The sequence below is a fragment of the Phyllopteryx taeniolatus genome, chromosome 4, assembly GCF_024500385.1.
Source record: "Phyllopteryx taeniolatus isolate TA_2022b chromosome 4, UOR_Ptae_1.2, whole genome shotgun sequence".
Classification (NCBI taxonomy): domain Eukaryota; kingdom Metazoa; phylum Chordata; class Actinopteri; order Syngnathiformes; family Syngnathidae; genus Phyllopteryx; species Phyllopteryx taeniolatus.
This window is the reverse complement of record NC_084505.1, coordinates 28402828-28424831: the sequence shown is the minus strand read 5'-3', so window position 1 is coordinate 28424831 and position 22004 is coordinate 28402828. Positions and strand designations below refer to the sequence as shown.

Sequence of the window (22004 nt, the reverse complement as noted above, 5' to 3'; positions counted from 1 at the left end):
TTAAGTTTACCCAGGAGGATTTAAATGGTCATACAGTCACTCACAGGTGAAGATAAGTGTTACAATATATTTTTAAAGTATATTATGACACTGATTAGCATACCAGCACAAACATTTAATGTTGTTTATTCCCTGTTAATAAACATTTTGGGTTTCTTGCCACGTAGTATGCAACCTGCACTTGCCCGTGGTGACAAAGACTGGTATGCTTCACTGGTACACTGTGAATACGAGTGGCTTCTGTATCTGATGCAATAAACATTAACAGTGTTTGACTGTTAAAAGAAACCCAATTTGTATGTTTATTATTGTTTTGAAAGCACAAGCTGTCGTTACTGCAGCCTGTGCTGATATACTTTGAAGTAGGAAGGCTACATGCAATATTTCATTTTACTTATTTGGCAAAAAGATTAGAGCTTTCATTTGTTGTCATTTTCTTGGACACGCAACCTGAATTTTCCTTTGAACATCCCTGTTATCCTTTCACTCTCAACCCACAGTAACTCCTATTTTTCCGAAACCCAAGCAAGGTTGCAGCATCGATTCAATGTAACGCAGTACAAAGAGTCAGATTGAATCATTTTATTAATGCACATTCTGTCATTCACGTGTGTATTTTCAGTCATGAAACTTTTTTTGTAAGCATTCTAGATATACAGTGGAGTAGAATTGAGTGGTGGCAACATGCTGCTGCTGCACTCCTGAACACAAATCCTCTCCTCGGCCGCACGTGGTGACGTAATCACAACTGACACTGGAGAAGTCCTGAAACTTATGTAATGTTTTCTAGTACTTGAACCGTTTTCTTGTTGGTGTTGGATTGTATTTTTTCCAAACAAATGCGTTCAAGCTCTACCTAGCAGACAGCAGTAAAGGTATTGTAGTTCAAAGGCATGTGAATGATTGTGTGACGAGCGAGGAAAATGTAGACACGTTCAATAGATTACTTCTCTTGCTTTCCTGCAATGAAGCGCTTTGTGCGCCAACTACTAAACATTACAACCCTGAACTGACACCGTCCCACATCCAAAACCGCTTACGACAGTCCCATCGGGACCAAGGTCACTTAATAACAAAAGCACTTCACTGTAAACAATCAACGTGTGACCAGGTCACCCAGTTCAGTCCGACGCACACGAGCTCACGACGACACCTGGCTGTACGTCGTGGCTTTCGGGGGTGCCCCCCCCCCGGCGCGGCATGTGGCACTGTGAGGTCAAGGGTGTGAGGACAACCGCAACTTGTGTTTTCATCACTCGTTTGCATGACATTGCTGTTTCAATGTCAACGACCCTTTAGCAAGATACATTGACACTGAGCTTTGCGTTTGAGCTATGGCATTCATAATGACCTCTGACCTTCATGCACGCAAAATCTAAGTCCTCGTGACATTAATCAGCTGAATCGGGGGGCTTATTTATGCACGGTGTGCTTAGATTTCTTCATTTGAATGATTGTAAACTTTACATTCTCATTTAAAATTACATTAAATTGTTACAAATTAAAATTGGACCAAAAAAACCCATTTTTTATTTGATTGGGCTTAATGTGGGTGTTTCATGTTAAATATAATGTATAATTGTTTATCAACAGGGAGAATACTTTGGAATAGCAGCTATCTAAAACTCAATACAAGCCCAACACAACAATTCTGTACAATACATTTAAATGTTGATTTGCGCATAATTCCGCTCTGTTTAACCAGCAATACATATACCAAAGCCATTGCATCAAGTTTTCTTCTGGATTAGTGACTTGCTTCTATAAATGAGGTTCATGATCATTTAACAATCTATTTTATATGTTTAGCACTCTAGAAACAAAAGTGGCAGTGGCATAAAAAATAACGTTGACTATTTACAGCATACAGTAAAAAGAGTGTATACATTTGTTACCTGCAGATGAGCTCATGTTTGTAAAGCAGAAATACTGCCGCAAAGTGTCTCGAATTGCAATTATTGCAAAGTGGACAAGGTAATGGGTCACTTTTTGCGTGCAATCTCCAAGAGCGCTGCTCCAAAGGAGAGAGAGATTCTGCTGCAACTGTCACACACACACACACACAAAGAATCAATTCAGGTTATTGTGGTGAGGATGAAAGATACAAACTCACCACTCCCGCTATCTAATACTTGTGGCAATTAAACGCCACAGTTTAACCATCATTTTGTAAGTACCAAACAATCCTGCTGTGCTGCTAGCCGACCCCAAACTTCGTCTGGTCTTGTCAAAAGCTTCCAGGAACATCAGTGAGGAGTCAACACTGCGTGGTGACCGCAGATGGAGAGGTGTCCCTGCACCTCGATTACAAAAAGTCTGTGGGACGGGTGGGAGACGCAGAGTTCACAGGGGCTCAAATAAATGGTTGTTCATTAGTTATTCCTCAAATCTCACTGAGCATTCGGCGCCACCTGATGCAAACCGAAACGTTTGTCCGTTGTTGACTTTGTCGTCATCCCTGTCACTGGGCCTCCGGGTTGACGCGGTCCTGGAAAATGTACAGGTTGTTCGTGGCCGCTATAGCGATGATATTCTCTGACGGATGCCAAGCCATGTGCAGGATCTTCTTGCTGAAGTCCAAGCTATCGACGCCTACGTCTCCGCGCCGACGCTTTCCGCCGGTGTACACCCGGCGGGTGCGTAACACAGCGCGTGGCTTGCTGCTCTCCCGCCAGGCCTCGAGGGTCACGCCTCGGCCCGTCTCCCTGTCGAACATCTGGAAGAAGCTGTTGTACGCCCCGGTCATGATTACGCTGTCAACAGAGAGGCAACAAAGACGTCATTTGATGAAGTTATTATGCTGTATCATTATTATTATTATTTTTTAAGTACACATATATATGGGGACAGGCACGCCAATAAAACAAACATACTAAACCAATTGCTCCTCCCTAATTGATCTTTGGGCCAATTCAAAGTTCTCATGATTTCGATGTATCACATCCAGGAAATGTGAGATCCTTGCATGTCAGCAGCGTTTCTAGCGCTCTCGCACTCTTTTCTCATGTCTCATGTGTTCAGGTTAGGCGAGGCGACCTCAGCCAAATATTTGCGGCTTGGAAGCACATACCTTGAAAAAACAGCCAGTAAAGAAATTGACCGTTTGAAAACTCGTTCACTCAAGTTCCATTACTTTTCTGTGGGAGAAATATATTCTCAATTTTTAACAAATCCAATTCGTCCTGCAACAGATTTTGTGAGACCTCAGATATTCCATTTGTAATTGCAGCATATAAGATGTTTAAATTCCACATCCGACATGCGTCACCTTCAGTCATTTGAGCTTCGTCCTGGAAGTCATATTCAGTCTTATTTCATACTTCAGACTCATATTCAGTCATATAAGTCAAAAATACAGAATCTAATCGTGAACACCACCGGTTGTCACCTGTCGGAACTGTTCCAAACGCACTCAAACTTGTCGAAGATGCAGTCGTTCTCATAGAGTGAGCACAGCTTACTCCTTAGGTATTCGTGGACCTGGATGCAGATAAAAGAGAGAAGCTTGCATTTCTGGAGACAATCATTGTGACAAAATGATTTCGTCACAATTCCCCCTTGCAGCCCACCGTCGCTCACGCTCGTGACTGTGACTCCTACCTGATACGTCTCCACGGGGCCTTTGTCCATGTTCAAGTCCCACACCTTGGCGGTCAGGTAGTCTCGGGTCAGCAGGTAGCGTCCGCTGTGGCTGAACTTGACATCTGACACAGAGGAGATGATTTCGGAGAAGAAGGAGCGGCTCCCTGGATCCTCAGGTTCTTCAAACACTGGGCGAACAGCGTTCATGGGTGAGGGGAAGAATAGATTTCTGGCACACAATACATGTTGCCCACTGCTTAAAAGACATTATTCTATTTTTGTTTTTTTAATGGAGGTGTCTTACATTTTGTGTGTTTGTCACAAAGCGCAGAGGACCTCATGTCACAGAGACGCAAGGTGCCCTTACTGCTGCTGTACACAAACAGGTGGCAGTGCTGAGGGTGGAACTCTGCTGCCGTTATCACCTCCGTCAGATCCTCCATGTTGGCTGGCTTTATGTCCACGATGTCTAGCAAAATGCACTGTCAGGGGCCATACAGCACAAACATTGCGGGCACATTGTCGGTCTGCTTTCATTCACATTGCTCGTGCGACCACGCTCACAGGCCACAGCATTATGTACTCCTGCAAAATCCAAGGAAATCGAAGTGAACATTGACTAAACAGAGATGACATTTTTTGAAAGACTATTGTGCACCTCTCATTGAATGAAAAAAGGTGACCAAACTTTGAAAACACCTCTTTGTATGATACTGTGCAGTTATTCGCCACTGCAAACAATTACTGGGATAAGACGTCTGAAACTGTCAATCAAGCCTGAACGTTATGAATCACAAAAGCAAGCCTTTCAAATTCTATTCGTCTTTCACTTGGTTATCGAAATGCATGAGAAAATCCACAAGACGTCATAGTTATGTACAACATTATTGTAAATGTGCTGTGAGAGATCATCAGGTGTGCTACAGGAAATTATCCAATTTCCCTTCATTGGGCCAAAAAGTAGGATTTATTTACGACAAATAATTGATCTCTGCTCATTTCTCTATGCCAGCGGTGTATATTGACAGGCAGAACAATTAAATGACCTTCCAACAGATGCTACATCCTCATGTTGCCATTTGTACAACAGAAAAACTCATGGCACGCACACACTAAGTAATATTGTAAGCTTTTGTGAAAGATCATCATTATTTTAGGATATACTGTATGCCATTTGTAACACTTTTGTTTGGTGGTTGTTCTGTGATATTTTTGTCTTCTAAAACATGTACAGCAGAATAACACAGGTTCTAAAATACCAGATATGTGATGATATTAGTATTGGATTTCTTTGGTTTGGGCACGTGTACCTGGTGTTGTGGCTGGTAAGTAGTATCCCCATGCTGCATGTGGTCAACATACAATGCCGTGAAAAAGTATTGGCCCCCTTCTCAAATTCTTATATTTGTGCATAGTTTCCCAACTTTAATGATTAAGATCAGCAAACAAATGTAAATATCAGACAAATATAACCCAAGTGAACTTAAAATGCTGCTTTTAAATGGTGATTTCATTTATTAAGGGCAAACAAATATTCTAAGTTCCCTGCCCCTGTGTGAAAAAGTATTTACCCACCTTGTTAAATCATGAATTACTTGTGGCTAATCACAATTTTTGGTTAATTTTTCACGGATCACACCCAAGCCTGATTACCTCCAGACCTGTTCAATCAAGAAATCACTTAAACAGAATCTGTCCCGACAAAATCGAATTGGACAAAAGATCTAAAAAAGCTGCGACAAAATGACACGATTGAAAGAAATTCCAGAACAGTCAAGAAATAAAGTAATTGACATCTATCAGTCTGGAAAGGGTTCCAAAAGCCATTTCTAAAGCTTTCTGAAGGATTTACAGTGAGCCATAGGGAGAGCCATTATCCTCAAATGGCAAAAACTGTGGTGAACCTTCCCACGAGTGGCCGGCCTACAAAGATTACCCTAAGAAAACAGCAATGACTCATCCAGGAGGTCACAAAGGAGCTCAGGACAACGTGTAAAGAACTGCAGGCCTCCCTTGCCTCAGTAAAGTTCAGTTGTTCATGACACAACAAAAAGAAAAAGACAGGGCAAAAATGGCATCCATGGACCCGTTCCAATGCCAAGACTACTGCTGACCCAAAACAACATAAAGGCTCATTTGACTTTTGCAAAAAAAATAAAAGAATTTTGGGAAACTATTATGTGGACTGATGAGAGGACAGCTGAACTTTTTGGAAAGTGTGTGTCTCGTTACATCTGGCACAAACGTAGCAAAGCATTTCAGAAAAAGAACATGATACCAACAGCCAAACATGGTGGTGGTATTGTGATGGTCTTCACACAGGGTCAGGTAACTTTGAACATTTTATTTCCTTATTAAATGAAATCCCCCTTTAAAAACGGCATTTTAAGATCACTTGAGTTATATTTGTCTGCTATTTACATTTGTTTGATGACCTTAAACATCATAGTGGGGACACTAGGCAAACAAATATAAGAGTTGATACTTTTTCACGGCACTGTATTTGCTCAACACACGTGTCCCTCGATTTAATAGCCCAGCTCAGCACTTAATCAGGACCTAAACATTCACCCCAAGCAACGCCGCATGCATGCACAAGCTGCTCCTCTCTCTGTTCTATTTGTGGTGTCCCCGAGTGACTCGGAAGCGCGTGTATTTGCCCTGTGAATTATTTAAACCCTTCTTCCACACAAGAAGAAGAATTGGATTTTCTAGGTCAGCTTCTGTTTTCATAAGAAACCACCGACTGCAGCATCTACCGGACGCATACTCTGTATAAATCAAAACATGCTGGTTATTTCCAATGCTGAATTCAGATGATAATGAATGTATTATGTTTCTATTGCACATACTGTATATTTCAGGGGTGTTCAGTTTAGATACTGGCACTCCAAAGCAACTAAAACATGCAAACTTGGCGTTTTGGTGGGTGTGTCATTTGCACAGTTTGTAAAGCAGTTCATGTCAAGACTCTGCTGAATGATGTGCCTCTTGATCAAATGTCACTAATCTCTATAGGAAATGTTCCTTCTAAAATCATATTTGTACAAAAGGAATTTTACATTCAAATAAAAAAAAAAAAGGGTATCAATGTGAGTTGGGGAAAATATTGTAATTCGTCACTAAATAACTGAGAATGAGCCAATGAAATAGATTCTGAAAACAAGCAAGAAGGATACTGAAGCTGCGGTCAGTGATGCCCAGATGCCACATATTGATACGGAGGTCATCAGCTGACAGGTAGGTCTCCCCGTCACTGTTGACTGAGATGGAGTTGACGTGGTAAGTGTGACCATTGGAGAAGACTCGTCTGGGGCGGACCTCCACCATCAGATCGGCGGGCTTCAGGACTGGCACCTAACGGACACAGATGAAAATCAGTCCACTTATATGGCACCTGAGCCAAGCTGCGTGCATGTGTGTGTGTGTGTGTGTGTGTGTGTGTGTGTGTGTGCGCTCGCGCACCTGCAGGGAGGTGATGGTGGAGATGTCCTTGAGGCGGCCCTCCTCATCCTTTAGGTTGTATCCCGCTGGTCTCTTGTCTCTTTCACTCACCTTCCACAGTTTGACGGTCTTATCTATGGCAGGCAAAATCACATTTCCACGACGCCACATGGAGGTGATTAGGACCAGGAGGGGGAAAAAAAAAGAAAGAAAGAAAATACAATCGTATGAAGCAGAAACGTATAGTCAGTGGGATGGCTACTGATGTCAAAACATTTAAAGCGAGGTGAAGCATTACGTCTTACATCATCGTATTTGTAAAAACCTCTTGATTAATAATAACGGAATGCAATCCCCTCATTTTTTCTGATCGCCCAGGAAAGAGATGAATTGTGGATACATCACAGCATGCCATCGATATCTTTCGATATCATGAAAGTCTGCCCCCTAGAGGCTGTGAGCAATATAAGGATGACTTCAGAGCAATCTGATAGGAGGCACAAGACGTGTTTTCAGGTGGTGCCATGGGATCATTGCCATATCATTTATTATTATGATTTTTTTCACTCAGTGGCAACTAATATTGTATTGAATGCAGAACAGTGTTTCAAAGACAAAATCCAGTTTAGGACAAACTGTGTTGTGTCTCGTAATGCTTCCCGTTATGTTTTGGGAGTCATTTTCTTTGTGTGTGTCTGACTGACTTTTGTTGCTGCACGTTCTCTGTCTACGGGCAACTTGCTTTGCCATTCAAACAGCCTCGATGCCCATCGAGGGCATGACGGGCATAGGCCTTTTTTCATTGGACTATGAGACTGCTTTGCTTGAACCCCATCAGTTCTGCCTAGCAACAAGTGGCCAAACGGGACGTGACCAGAAAAATCAATCAGAACAATTCTGTTGGGCTACATCGCTATGTGCTATACTGTACATTTCAATTCAGCTGTGACAATAACAAGCAATAACAAGTGGTGAATGATGTGTGTTGTCTTTGCAATTGAGAGCACGCAATGCAGAACAGACCGCATTTCTAGATGCGTCAGCCCCAATAATGTGCACAAACGCCAATTTGTGATTCTCACCGTTGGTGGAGAGGAGAAAATGTGCGGCATTCTGTTGTGCCAGCCATTTAATCTTGTTGATTTTCTCCTCAATCTCCAAACTCTTCAGGTAGTCAAAGTCTGGCTCGTGGCTCTGGAAGGTGCTGTATACGTTATACTCCCCGCAGTCCCCGGTCTCCAACACCTCCTCGGACTCCCCTTTAGACTGGCAAACAGAAGAATCAATTGAAGCGATTGAACTCCGCTGAGGTTTGAAGGTGCCGAGTATTATCTGTCGCGCACATGTTTGGGAATCGCATGAGTAACTTTGTAAGGCTGACCTCTGTTTCTCTCTGGAAGATGACCACTCGGCCTCCTTTATCCCCCGTGGCCAGTAGGTCCCCTGTCTGGTTGAACTCCACCGTGGAGATAACATCAGCTTGGAAGAGAAGGAAATAGGAGCGCTTAAAAAGGAGCGGGCTCGATCGTCCATTTATTATATTTCAGCAAAGACGGATTGCGCCTGATGGAGCATACGAAGCTGAGACTCAAGAGGCAGACGAGACGCCATCTGTTCTACCTTCTGTGACATAGTCTCGTAGGAAGGTGTGGTTGATCTTGGGGCTCTCAGCGTCCTCGCCCATCTGAAGCCGAAGGAGGGTGACCCGCCGGCGTGCCCGTCCTGAGGGGAAGGGTCCGATCCGTTCTCTCGCTTCCCGCCCAGGCTCCGCCCATGCTGCTCGGGCCTAGCGCAGGGGCCTGGAACAAGGCATCCTGGGTAACCGGCAGGCCAGGGGGAAATGGGAAAAGGCGGTAGCCGGCCGACGGAGATGGCAAATGAGCTTGAGGGCGCGAGTCGAAGGCTGCCAGAATGTGGAAAGCGGTGAAAAAAGGATGGAGGAGGATAGCGACGAGCAAGTTGGCAGGTAGTGGAGGGGAGGAATAAATGCAGTTGCTGGTGATGAAGATAAGAAAGAATTGGCAGGTCATTATGCAGGCTGACGATGCACGGACACAGTCATGACCTTTAGTGTTACACACCCATTAGTGACGACACGCTTGAGTATACAGTACGTAAAAGGTCAAACAATCCCTGAGGCCAAATCACAATACGCTCCACCGGACGTGGAATATGAACCTTGTACATATAGTTGAGACTCTAAACAAGAATATATGAAGGAATATTCACTGTATTCATCCAAAGGATGCTCAGCCCGTAAATACAAGGGTGCGGTAGCCTTCCCCTGCGTACTTTCCAGATGGCTGGCCGCACGCTCTCACGCACAGACACACTGTCACACACAGAGTCCTTGATGCAGCAAAGGAGCAAAGGAGAACGCGATGTCTTGCCTGTGCGGCAGGAGGAAGGGAGGCAAGGAGGTGGACAGGCCTCAGCGCACCTACCGGATCGACTGCTGCCGTCGCTGCTCTATTCCCTGATGGGGTGGCGAGGTCCTCGGTGGTGTGCCCGAGAGACGGAGGAGAGGCAAAAGTGGAGGAAAATCAGCTCGCGACAAGGAGGTGCGATGATGTTGCTGAAGTGATCCTGTGCAGCATCCACTGTGTCATGGCAGCCTCCTCTACGGACAGCCAATCACAGGGCCCGTGTCCTGGACGAGCCCTCCCACTGCAGCTGCTGAGGTGGAAGAGGCCAGCAGGGGGCGCAGTTTAAAGCCTCGCCGATGCGTATAACACGGCGAAATCCGGAATCTTTTGGGGTTACAAAATGAAATTAGAATACATTAGTTGCATAATGCCTTCAAATCATTACACACATCCGTATCCTGAAACAAAATAAAACTATTACCTCTTTTGACGTGACTGTCTCTTAATTATTCGATTATCTGGAGGTCTACATTTCTTCAAATTGACAAGTAAGCAGTTTCAGCCAACTGCAGTCAGATCATTTTTCATCCCTCCACGGCTTCCCTCGCAGGGGAGCAAAGCGGACCTGTAATACTTCATACGATATAAGGTGATACATGTTAAACACCGTGCAATGTCATATACTGTATAGAAAAGCAATACAAGTTTAAGTGAGTCATGTTATTGTTAGTGAACACTATCAATGCAAAACATCAGCTACATTCAACGTTTCCCTTAACAAGGAAAATAATGATCCATTTAAAGAATGCATGTACCTATGTTTATTATTTTGGATCCACTTTGCAATGGTTTATATTGCAGTTGCAAAATACAGATTTGTGTATATATGTTACTCCTCTCTTCTACATATATAAGGTTACCATAAATATGCATATGTACATCATAAATGTTCGGTATTGATCCTGAAAGATGTTTTGTGGAAGCAGCTAATGTGTTTCATTTGTGAAGCTTTCCATATTTATAATATAATATATGAATACATTTATTTAGTCTATGAAATATATATAAAATGCAATTTACCTGATGAAACAATATCCTTTATATCGTGGCGACAACCGTATGGCAATGGGTTTAAATATATTCAGTTACTCAGGTTGTCCGGTAGATGGCGGTAGGTCGGTGACGGCGAAGGTGGCGCAGTTGCTGGCAATTATTTCCGCCGAAGAAGAAGTGGGTCGAGCGTCTGGGGGAAGAAGATGACAGGGCGCGCAAAAAGAAAGCCCAAATCCCTTCAGGTAACTTCTCGCCACGCTGAGCTGCCTCGTTTCAACACGCGTTTGCTGATTGAGCGAGTGTTGCTTTCGCTGGAGAGTTGCTCGCAGCAAGGCAGCAAATGGCTCCCCTGAAGTGCTGCCATGTTGGCGGCGGAGCGCCAACATGGCAGCAGCAGTGACCGAGCAAATACGTCCGAATAGCGGCGTCGCCTTTTCAGTATACGGCTGTTGTTGACTCGTTCGTCTCGTGTAGGCCGGAGCCGCATTATTCACGAGACGCCACGCGTGTGCCAGCAAAACGAATGCGATGAAGTTGCACTGAAAAGCGGCTGCACCGATTGTATTGGCTACCCGGAGATGGTGAGCCGATAGGGCAACTGATGGCCACATGAACAGTTCCATCCACTTGCTTCACCAAACGCTTCATTTAACTATGGCTGATGGGGTTTATTATTATTTTTTATTTTGGTATTCTTGCAACAGTGGAATAATCAGCGAAACGATCGTAAATCGGGTCATCCGTAAGAGAAGGTACCACTGTATTAGCAAGATTTCAAATTCTCCTCCTTTTGGGCCAGCTAGCAAAACCTCGACTTGCAAATCCTGTCTGTGGCAATCTACACATTAATACGTTTAATAATCAGCATCTCTGCTGAATATGATGTGTTACATTTAAATAGTGTTTGTTTTTTACACTTGTCACTGTGTTTTTTTTTGGGGGGGGGGGGATAAATATTCTGAACTGCTCCAGATGATGTAAGTGGCACAGTTATATTGCGTTTTTGTATACGTGTTGAATATTGATGGTTTTAATAATTGCAACGTGATCGTGGTTGTATTAAGAGGTGGATTAAGTCGGGCAAGTCCCCACTGAAGGCCCAGCTACCCAAATCCAAAGCCTTCCACTGCTGCCTGGTTTATGGATGACAATTAAAAATGGGTATCGATTTAGCATAGAGTAGATTACAGCTTCTCAGTTGCTCATTTTGTCAGGAGTCGGGAGAAGGAAACGGAGAAGTGAAGAAAGTGCGTCCGGATGATGTGAAGGCCACGCGGCCGTCCGAGGCGTCGCCGCAGCGACGTGACGAGATGCTGCGGCTCTACAAACTGCACATGCCCGAGGACCTCTACCATTTCTGGGACTTCTGCGAGGAAATTCACCCAGACAACCCCTGTGGTAACGTCATCATTGTTTTAACAAATTTGCCAGTTAACTTGGAAAAATCTGAGACATTACTACATTCTTTTTTTTAAAAAACAGTTTTTATTTTGGGATGTCTTGATGGATTGTGAGTCCAGTTTTATCATGAAAGGCATGCAAAAACAAGCAATCCTAATTTATTAAAATACTTGATACTCTATAACAGTTGTCCCCAACCACCCGTCCGCGGACCGGTACCGGGCCGTGAGGCATTTGTTACCAGGCCGCAGAGAAAAAAAATGACCAATTGATATCATTTCTGTTGTATTGCAATTCGCGTGTCAGTGTGATTTATTTTGAAGATTGACCGGATCGAACATCCATCCATCCATCCATTCTCTACCGCTTATCCGGGTCGGGTCGCGGGGGCAGTAGCTTCAGCAGGGACGCCCAGACTACCCTCTCCCCAGCCACTTCATCCAGCTCTTCCGGGGGGATCCCGAGGCATTCCCAGGCCAGCCGAAGGATGTAGTCTCTCCAGCGCGTCCTGGGTCGTCCCCGGGGTCTCCTCCCGGTGGGACATGCCCGGAACACCTCACCGGGGAGGCGTCCGGGAGGCATCCGAATCAGATGCCCCAGCCACCTCATCTGGCTCCTCTCAATGCGGAGGAGTAGCGGCTCTACTCTGAGATCCTCCCGGATGACCGAGCTTCTCACCCTATCTCTAAGGGAGAGCCCGGACACCCTGCGGAGGAAACTCATTTCGGCCGCTTGTATCCGGGATCTTGTTCTTTCGGTCACGACCCACAGCTCATGACCATAGGTGAGGGTAGGAACGAAGATCGACCGGTAAATTGAGAGCTTCGCCTTTCGGCTTAGCTCTTTCTTTACCACAACGGACCGATACAAAGTCCGCATCACTGCAGACGCTGCACCGATCCGCCTGTCGATCTCCCGTTCCATTCTTCCCTCACTCGTGAACAAGACCCCAAGATACTTGAATTCCTCCTCTTGGGGCAGGATCTCATCCCCGACCTGGAGATGGCATGCCACCCTTTCCCGACTGAGGACCATGGTCTCAGATTTGGAGGTGCTGATTCTCATCCCAGCCGCTTCACACTCGGCTGCGAACTGCTCCAATGAGAGTTGGAGGTCACGGCTTGATGAAGCCAACAGAACCACATCATCTGCAAAAAGCAGAGATGCAATACTGAGGCCACCAAACCGGACCCCCTCTACGCCTCGGCTGCGCCTAGAAATTCTGTCCATAAAAGTTATGAACAGAATCGGCGACAAAGGGCAGCCTTGGCGGAGTCCAACCCTCACCGGGAACGAGTCCGACTTACTGCCGGATATGCGGACCAAACTCTGACTCCGGTCGTACAGGGACCGAACAGCCCGTATCAGGGGGTTCGGTACCCCATACTCCCGAAGCACTCTCCACAGGACTCCCCGAGGGACACGGTCGAACGCCTTCTCCAAGTCCACAAAACACATGTAGACTGGTTGGGCGAACTCCCATGCACCCTCGAGGACCCTGCCGAGGGTGTAGAGCTGGTCCACTGTTCCACGGCCAGGACGAAAACCACACTGCTCCTCCTGAATCTGAGATTCGACTTCCCGACGGACCCTCCTCTCCAGCACCCCTGAATAGACCTTACCAGGGAGGCTGAGCAGTGTGATCCCCCTGTAGTTGGAACACACCCTCCGGTCCCCCTTCTTAAAAAGGGGGACCACCACCCCAGTCTGCCAATCCAGAGGCACTGTCCCCGATGTCCACGCGATGTTGCAGAGGCGTGTCAACCAGGACAGCCCCACAACATCCAGAGCCTTTAGGAACTCCGGGCGAATCTCATCCACCCCCGGGGCCCTGCCACCGAGGAGCTTTTTAACTACCTCGGTGACCTCAAACCCAGAGATAGGAGAGCCCGCCTCAGAGAACCCACACTCTGCTTCCCCATGGGAAGGCGTGTCGGTGGAATTGAGGAGGTCTTCGAAGTATTCTCCCCACCGACTCACAACGTCCCGAGTCGAGGTCAGCAGCGCCCCATCCCCACTATACACAGTGTTGGTGGTGCACTGCTTTCCTCTCCTGAGACGTCGGATGGTGGACCAGAATTTCCTCGAAGCCGTCCGGAAGTCTTTCTCCATGGCCTCACCGAACTCCTCCCATGCCCGGATCGAACATTCTTTTTTTAAAAAAACAGTTTTTATTTTGGGATGTCTTGATGGATTGTGAGTCCAGTTTTATCATGAAAGGCATGCAAAAACAAGCAATCCTAATTTATTAAAATACTTGATACTCTATAACAGTTGTCCCCAACCACCCGTCCGCGGACCGGTACCGGGCCGTGAGGCATTTGTTACCAGGCCGCAGAGAAAAAAAATGACCAATTGATATCATTTCTGTTGTATTGCAATTCGCGTGTCAGTGTGTTTTATTTTGAAGATTGACCGGATCGAACGCTCTCTGTTTCCGGTACGAGCGGGCTGGCTAATGGCGGCAGAGCTCAAAGAACGAAATCATTTCATAAACTAATTCAGTTAATTACATTTCCTGCAAAGATTTGTTCTTCTGAACGAAATGAATTACTTTTATGGAGTTCAAAGTCTGCTCTCATTGAGGAGCTACGGAACTGCAGTCTGGTCTGGCTGCCTACAACAACTCCGACCCCCAACCCTGCATGTCGCCCACGAACGGCGAACGAGGAAGCAAAAGCGCGTGTGTTTGCGTGTGTATACACGCGCACGGGCCACAGCCGGTCCGTGAGAACAATGCCTACTCTAAACCAGTCCGCGGTCCAAAGAAGGTTGGGGAACACTGCTCTATAGCACATGTCGGTGTAGTTGGGCTCGAAAAAACTGTCATCACTAAATAGGAAAGTACATCATTTGTGAAATTAAAACTGAACATTCACATCAGTCAAATCTTCATTGCTTGCTTTCAAATTCATGATTGTCTCTAAAAGCTTTTCTGTATTTTATTGTATTTTTCGAAAGACGACATTGTCCAAGTACCTCTGCCGTTAACTGTACAGAATGTTGCATAAAAGCACCCGCGGAGGCACTGTAGCTCTACTCGTGGATCAGTTATTTTACAATGATTATTTTTCTAGGTGCCCTGCAAGACACACTTGGTTTGCAGCTGGTTGGTCCTTTTGAAGTCTTGGCAGGAGCTCATCGAAACTGCAAGAATGCTTCTCCTAACTTCCACCTGCACTGGAGATATTTCTACGACCCACCCGAGTTCCAGACCATTCTACAAGGCAGCCAGGAAAGCCAACATCATATGGGCTACTACAGGTACATACCGAAACGTATACTTTCCTTAATGCCTTTGAATGAGTCTTTGAGTATTGATTTGACTGCTTTACTTGGCTCGAGAGATTCCTTAACTTGGCCAGCTAGACGTTAAAGAGTGAGTGGGCTTTCTGGCTAGGGAGAAATGGACGAGATTGCAATAATCATAATAAAACGCATCATAACTACTTGATCATTTTTTGTCTTTAAACTTTTTATAGAGATAATCCCGACTCCCTTCCCTCCTTTGTTGGCGAGAATGAAGCTAAGAAGGGCTGCGCTATAACACAGATGGGCGACAACGTGTTTGCCGCCGTCCAGTAAGTGCCGTTCTAGCTGGTGCCATGCTTGCATTTGGCGGACCAAACAACGCTCTCGTTTAGGGAACACATCCTTTGTGTTGTAATCGATGAAATCAAGTTGTCACGTGATTGCAGAAAAGAGTGTCAGCAGGTCAGGTACACTTAAAATATAAGGGCAAACGTATTCGGGCACTTGGCCGCTCCAAGCATTGGAAATAAAATAGGCTTATGGGGCTATAAAAGCCTGTGAGAACTCTGACCCAACCAATATTCTTCCAATCTCTGTAGTTCATCACGAAGCTCAAGTTTTTCTACAGAAAACATGGACATTGCTTTGTACACTGAGAAGTATGTGTCAATACTTTTGGCCGCGTAGTGTGTAGAGTGCAGCGTGCTCATTATGAATGAGCTCCTACCAAGAAATTAGACTTTACATCGATTTTATCAGGCTGATCGGTATAGGCTGATCGGTATCGGCCGATATTTACCATTTTATGATTATCGGCTTCAATGTCATAATTCGCCGATTGATCGGCTCCGCAAAAGACGTCGCCATCGTGCAAAGTATATTTGAATCCAAAAGCTTGTTTATTTTTAGCCTTGTCGCACGTCTTTTGACGGAGTATTGGAAATATCTATAGCCAATAAAGTTATTTAAAAAAAAAAAAAAAAAAAAAACGTCGGCGGTGCGGAACAGACAACACGTCTGAGACAGAACACATAATGCCTAGATCAGACTGCAAGACAAATTTGGTCTTTCACGATTGCACTATGTCAGACTATTGCAATAAAATCTTGTATTCCGATACCACCGCATCCCGTTTTTTACGATCATTGGGCTTTATCTTGTCAACTCAAATGCGACCGGATACACTCGTTACTGTGCCGACGAGAACAAGAGTGGAGCGAGCCAACTATTATAAGGACAAAATGGGGAAAATCGTGTGTTGGTGGTCACCGTTGCTCAGGACAGGACGTTCGTTTAAGGCTCGCTTGAGGTACGTTCACGTACTTTGAATACGATACGGCTCGCAAGCAGGCAATTAAACGTTACGTAGCCTAGCAAGCTAGCGGTAGCATGAACGGTTGGACGTAAACATGCCGCCGTTCTGTCGAATCATGCTCTACAGTTTCGGTGTGGGTGCAGTCATTTAATTAAAAATAAAGTAATTTAATTACAGTAAGTTAGCACCCGTTATTTCTTTCACGTTGTAATGTTGGTTTGACCTGACTGATTAGAATACACGATGTGACCAGAGCAGTGATTTCCAACCTTTATGGAGCCAAGGAACATATTTTACCATTGACAAATCTCACGGCACACCAACAAACAAGAATGTCACAAAAAGTGGATACATTAATTACTGTATGTACTTTCTGCCATCTAATAGAAGACCAATCATTTGTCCTGTCTGTCACTATGCCTCACTGGCATAAATAGAGGAACAAAGATGCATTATTTAATGTAAATATAATTTTTTGAGCAATTACATACACAAGTATATACAGTAAATGAACAGGTCATTTAAATTTCTCCATCTTGTGATCGGTTATCGTTTTTTGTTTTTTTTTCAACTCGGTGATCGGCCGAAAAGATCCTGATCGTGTAAAGCCTACAAGAAATGTAACTGATACTTTTTCGCCAAGGAAAAGCAAACTGTGCAAATGTAGTTAGGGCCGCACCGTAAGCAGGGGAGTTGTTCAATTTGCCGTTCCATCATTTCAGAGGGCAGCATGTCTTTAAGATTGTTGAAAGTAGACACCGGAAAGATGCCTTTTGTCTGATTCTTTCAACCTGGACAACGGATGTAATCAATATCATCTTACAGAGCCCGTCAAAGGTCACTGATCTTATGCTGAGTCTTCATAGTGGTTCGATTTTTGTTTTCATTGTCATGAAATCCGTATTCTGCATTCATGTGTTCTTGACATGTTGTTTCTGTCTACAGTTTATTTTCATGTTTTTCTAATGTACTGTTTATCCAGTGTTTTGCATTCAATATGATTGTCTGAAGGGAGTGGACTCCTGTACAAGCGCTTTTAGCTTCATTCCATTCTTGCACTGTTTTTTAATGTGCTAAATAAACAAACAAACGGCAAAATTATACGACGATAATGTCTGAACGTTCCGTGCAAGTAAAGACACTCGCTGAGCCACTTTGTTTTACGACTCGACAGCCTGTTCCTGCGAAGGAAGAAGAAGGAGAAGGGCAGGCGGAAAACGGGCGAAGAAGATTTGGAAAGGCTGGAGACAAAACTGAATGAGCGAGCGGAGACTCTCAACTTGTCGCTAGAGCAGAGGACCAAAAGCATGAAGCAGCGGGACAAGAAGGTAGCGAGTTGCGTTCTAACCTCACTCGTACCGCCGCTGACCTCCTCCTATGCATTTGGAATGTCTGCACTTCCTGGTACACACAAGGATTTTTCAAATCTTAAAAGATTGTTTATCTGTGACAGTCCTCACACATAAACATAAAAATAAAAATGAATGAATCAGGCGTTTAGCAGTTTTGGTCGTATTGTGCGTGGTGTACTCGGATAATCTCAGCACATAAAAACCACACACACAAAGATTGTGTTCTGTCGCTGATCTCGAAATCTTGCGGGATCACGCATGATCTTACAAAAATGAGGGGGGCGGGGGGGGGAACACTTCTGGATGTTTGCCAAGTGTTTCTAAAGGTTGCTGGAGTTGGGAGCTTTGTAAAATGGCGACATCATCAAAAATCAACTTGCTTTGGAAAATACTTCTTGCCGTCTGGGGAACTGACTTTTATCCGAAAAAACGACATTGGCTCATACAAGTTTGTTTTCATTTTGGGTGCTGCTTTGGCTACTTTTTGTTTCACATCTCAATTCATGGCATCATGATGCAGAAGATGTAAATATTGAACGATATCAAGCTCCAAATAATTGCATTATTTAGTTTTCTGAATTCTCGAAATGACATCTTAAATCCTCCATAGGTTGTCACCAAAACATTCCACGGTGCTGGAATTGTCGTGCCCGTCGACAAGAACGATGTGGGATACAGAGAACTTCCAGAAACCGACGGTCAGTCAGTCAGTCAATGTGTTTTCGTGGCACCTTCATTGACACATTTATTTTGTTGTGTGACCAAGCTCATAACTCAATTTACCCAAATATCTAATCAATTTACCCTGTTGAAGTTACAACGTAATTAAAATACAATTAATCTGTTCCCCCCCCCCCCCCCCCACACACAAAAAAAAATGTTTTTTTGGCTATGTTTTTATGAAAGAAACAAAAAAATAGAACTGTATTGTACAAAAACATAAACATGAATGTAAAGGAATCGAATAAATAAAATCGAATTGCTCTGCAGCAGTTTTGATTTTGGCAGCCATCTTAGTTTTAGTCTTTTGGATGAAAATGCTTTTTAGGTTTTAGTCGTTTCTCTGTGCGATATTTGTAGTCCGGTTTTACTCAACAAAAATTCCAAAAAGTTTTTAGTCTTGGTTTAGTGAAAGATGATTATTCTTTTAACAAATGCACATCATCATGTGTTTCAAGTCAAGACATCATTTTGACAAATTAACACCAATTTAAGAAAATAGTCGCCTTAAGTATCAAACAAGCAAAACCAAAATATGCATTGATATCTTATAAACCACGACTGGCACCCATCCTGTGCATAAGTTTTCTGATCTTTCTTTTTGGGAAATGGCCAAAATTAAAATGTATCTGTTCTTTTGTTTTTTGGGTTTGTTTTTTTACAATAACTTCTTTGCTCAATTTATTTTTCAACTGTACTCGAGTGGCAGTGTATCTGTAGCTCACTTGTAAGTCAATTTTTTTTTCTCGCCAAACATAGCAAAAAAAATAAAATAAAATCAAACTCTGGAAAAACTCGGAAGTTGGGGCACACGTAAATCAAGGTCCCACGATCATTTTGGTTCATATCGTAACTGCAAAAAAAAAAAGAGGGTGGTTATCCTCCCGGTTTGCCGCTTGTGAGTAATTCTCCTTTCGTCTCTCTTTGTTTCGCATCCACAGCCGCTCTGAAAAAGATCTGCAAGGCCATCGCCGAAGCTCAGAACGACGACGAGCGCGTCAAAGCCTTCCGCCCGCTCCAGGAGATGATCACCTTTGTCCAGTTTGCCAACGATGAGTGCGACTACGGCATGGGCTACGAGCTCGGCGTGGACCTTTTCTGTTTCGGTTCCCACGTGAGTCGCGTGGCATCAAGTATGCACGCCGCTGACATCTGCTATCAGGCCACGCTTACGTTACTTCCTTCAGTTATGTTTTGTTCTTTCAATATCGATGACCGTGACAAATTCCCGTCGAACTTAGGTCATTGTCTCCTCTCTCCCAAATAGTACTTCCACAAGGTTGTCAAGCAACTTCTGCCCATGGCCTACAATTTGCTGAAAAGGAATTTGTTCGGAGAGATTCTGGAGGCGCATCTCGGCAGCCGTCGCCGCGACGACCTGGACCAGCTCTCGTCCGGTTAAATGAGTCACGATTCCAGTCGATAACAGTCCCCTGCCACGTGATCTCGTTTCGTCAACCCTGGTTGTATCGGTGCTGCTTTTATGAATAGTTTCTGTTCAGTTTATTCCTTTTATTTTGTATTTTTTTTCAATGTCAAATAAAGTATTTTTTTATATTTTTAACATCCTTTCCTGTCTTTATTCTCGATCGACTCTGTCGTAAATGTATTGATGCTTTTGGTCATTGCAATGTAATTGTGGAGTGGCGGCATTATTTAGGGCACGTGTCTTGCATCATTAGAAGATTTAGTCATTCGTACAATGACTGCGATCTCATGTCGAAGAGTTACACAGTGTAACGATAAGCGAATGACTTGCTAAAAAAAACGAGTCTGCCGCTAACTATTGCTTCAAAGCAATAAATGAATGCGAAAGGATGATTTGTACATTGTGTCGTGAAGACGAGATTCAAAGCATTTTCCCTGTCAACCCCGAGGAGCTTTTCTTGTCCGAGCTGAGTCCAACGAATCGCAAGCGACGAACTTTTGCGTGCGCGGACACTGCAGTGGAATACGCAACAGAAGCAAAACGGGAACGCAGTGGGTCCGGCGCGTCGTTGCGTTCAGGTTCCATCGGCCATCGGGCAATTCCACGAGCTCTCGTTTAGGGAAGTGCCATATGATCGCTTTGCCCTTTGGGGGGGGGGGGGGGGGGGGGAGAGCGCAACATCGTGTATTTGGATGTGATCTGTTCCAGTTGTCGGTGCGAGGATTCGGACGTTACTGAACGACCGCGAATGCATCATCGATTCTGCAGCGTTCCGGGGAAGCGCGTCAGAGGCGCGTTCACGTCCACAGCAGCATCCCTCGCGCACAGGAAGCGCTCGTTGGCCTTTTCACGCCACGCTCGCGTTTGTCTCGCTCTTGTGAGGCCCGCGCGCGGACGTCCAACCCCGGAGCGCTTCGAGGACCCCCCGCCGCCCGCCGTCGCTCGACTTCCAGCCGCAGCCAGACGGAATGTCCGGCAGCCCCGAAGATGCTCTCTCCGGGGGCGGCGGCTCCGACCTCAAACTGGCCTCTTCCGACAACACGTCCCCGGAGGGCGTGCAGCCGCCGCCGCTGCACCAGAGCCGGATACGGCAGGTGGGTGTCATCCGCTGCGGGGCGGGGGTGCGCATAGGCGCGGCCGTGTCTTCCGCCCAACACGGAGCTTGCGATCGCTCGAGAAGCCAAAGGGTCTCCCGCTCCCGCGCTCATTGATGATGGCGACGAGGCCGAGTGTCGACTTGTCAACAACGCAAGGCCCGTCTGGGTCCACATCAAGTCAACCTCGTGTCTTATCGAACCGCAATTATATTGAAAGTCAAAGTCATGTTAATTGGCCCGGAGAAGCAGGTGTTGATTTGGGGATGTTTCTCGCGGACACTAATGCGATTTCAGTAACGGACACTTCACTCGTGCATCATTATTGGGTGGGGCCACTGATGAGATCAACGGACTTCCGTAGGAAAAGCCTTGAAAAATGATCCAGGAGTGCGCCACTAAAATTGACAGGCACGTTGCCTGCTGTAGCTAATCGTAAGTAATAATAAGAATAACAATAACAATAATAATAATAATAATAATAATAATAATAGCTGTCGGCACCTTTGTGACGTCTGCTCGCATCCTCACCCACCAAAGTGTTTGTGTTGTTGTTGTTGTTTGTGTTGTTGTTGTTGTTGAAATAGTGTGACGCCATAGCAGCAACTCAACACTCATTTATTGGACTTCAGGGGGAAAATGTTTGCACCTTTCCGGGCCGCGGAAGGAGCATGCTTGCGTACTTCGAAACAAGCCATTGCAACGCAAACCTGCGGCTTTTGCTGAGAGTGTCGTCGGATTTTGGCTTTTCGATTGGTTGCCATTACAAAGAGGAGGACAAGCTTTGTTTGAGAAAAGTTGCATTTTGTCTTTTGTCCCGTTCTGATCTACAACGTGCGCAGCATTTGATGGACGCAAAAGTCAATAAGCTGCTTTTGCCTCCAGTTTGCAGATGGGAGCCTTAATGACCGATCAGGGCAACGACTTTGGGACTCAGCATCCATTCAAATGCCAGTTGACAAAGATGAGGCGCTCAGCACGTCTGCCTCATGGCAG

The 22004-nt window shown here is 45.1% G+C and overlaps 3 protein-coding genes across 8 annotated transcripts in view; 2 read left to right on the top strand and 1 right to left on the bottom strand.

The window, feature by feature from the left end:
- Positions 1-567: 567 nt before the first annotated feature.
- Positions 568-9644, bottom strand: ppp2r2ca (protein phosphatase 2, regulatory subunit B, gamma a). Its single transcript, XM_061771328.1, has 10 exons — positions 9471-9644; positions 8647-9021; positions 8408-8505; positions 8109-8292; positions 7048-7160; positions 6762-6939; positions 3887-4051; positions 3601-3770; positions 3389-3480; positions 568-2753 (listed from the first exon to the last, which is right to left on the bottom strand). The coding sequence occupies exons 2-10, from the start codon at positions 8708-8710 to the stop codon at positions 2462-2464; spliced, it is 1356 nt and encodes a 451-aa protein (XP_061627312.1). The 5' UTR covers positions 8711-9021; positions 9471-9644; the 3' UTR covers positions 568-2461.
- A 925-nt stretch (positions 9645-10569) lies between these two features.
- LOC133477048 (histone PARylation factor 1) lies at positions 10570-20049 on the top strand. 5 transcript variants are annotated; one of them, XM_061771321.1, is made up of 8 exons: positions 10579-10687; positions 11660-11843; positions 14924-15110; positions 15329-15427; positions 17588-17741; positions 18376-18463; positions 19427-19599; positions 19753-20049. In XM_061771321.1, the coding sequence occupies exons 1-8, from the start codon at positions 10649-10651 to the stop codon at positions 19885-19887; spliced, it is 1059 nt and encodes a 352-aa protein (XP_061627305.1). In that variant the 5' UTR covers positions 10579-10648; the 3' UTR covers positions 19888-20049. The 5 variants fall into 5 exon arrangements, with proteins under 5 accessions (XP_061627303.1, XP_061627307.1, XP_061627304.1 ...); XM_061771319.1 differs by having other exon boundaries at positions 10570-10687; positions 19427-19895; XM_061771320.1 differs by having other exon boundaries at positions 10573-10687; positions 11663-11843; positions 19427-19895.
- A 543-nt stretch (positions 20050-20592) lies between these two features.
- The window catches only part of LOC133477046 (ankyrin-2-like), a 100868-nt gene continuing 99456 nt past the window's right edge, over positions 20593-22004 (top strand). Inside the window, exon 1 of one of the 2 annotated variants that reach the window (XM_061771313.1) lies at positions 20593-21008. In XM_061771313.1, coding sequence (XP_061627297.1) covers positions 20883-21008 — 126 coding nt within the window. In that variant the 5' untranslated portion in view covers positions 20593-20882. The remainder of the gene's footprint in view (positions 21009-22004) is intronic. The other variant, XM_061771316.1, reaches the window with a different exon arrangement.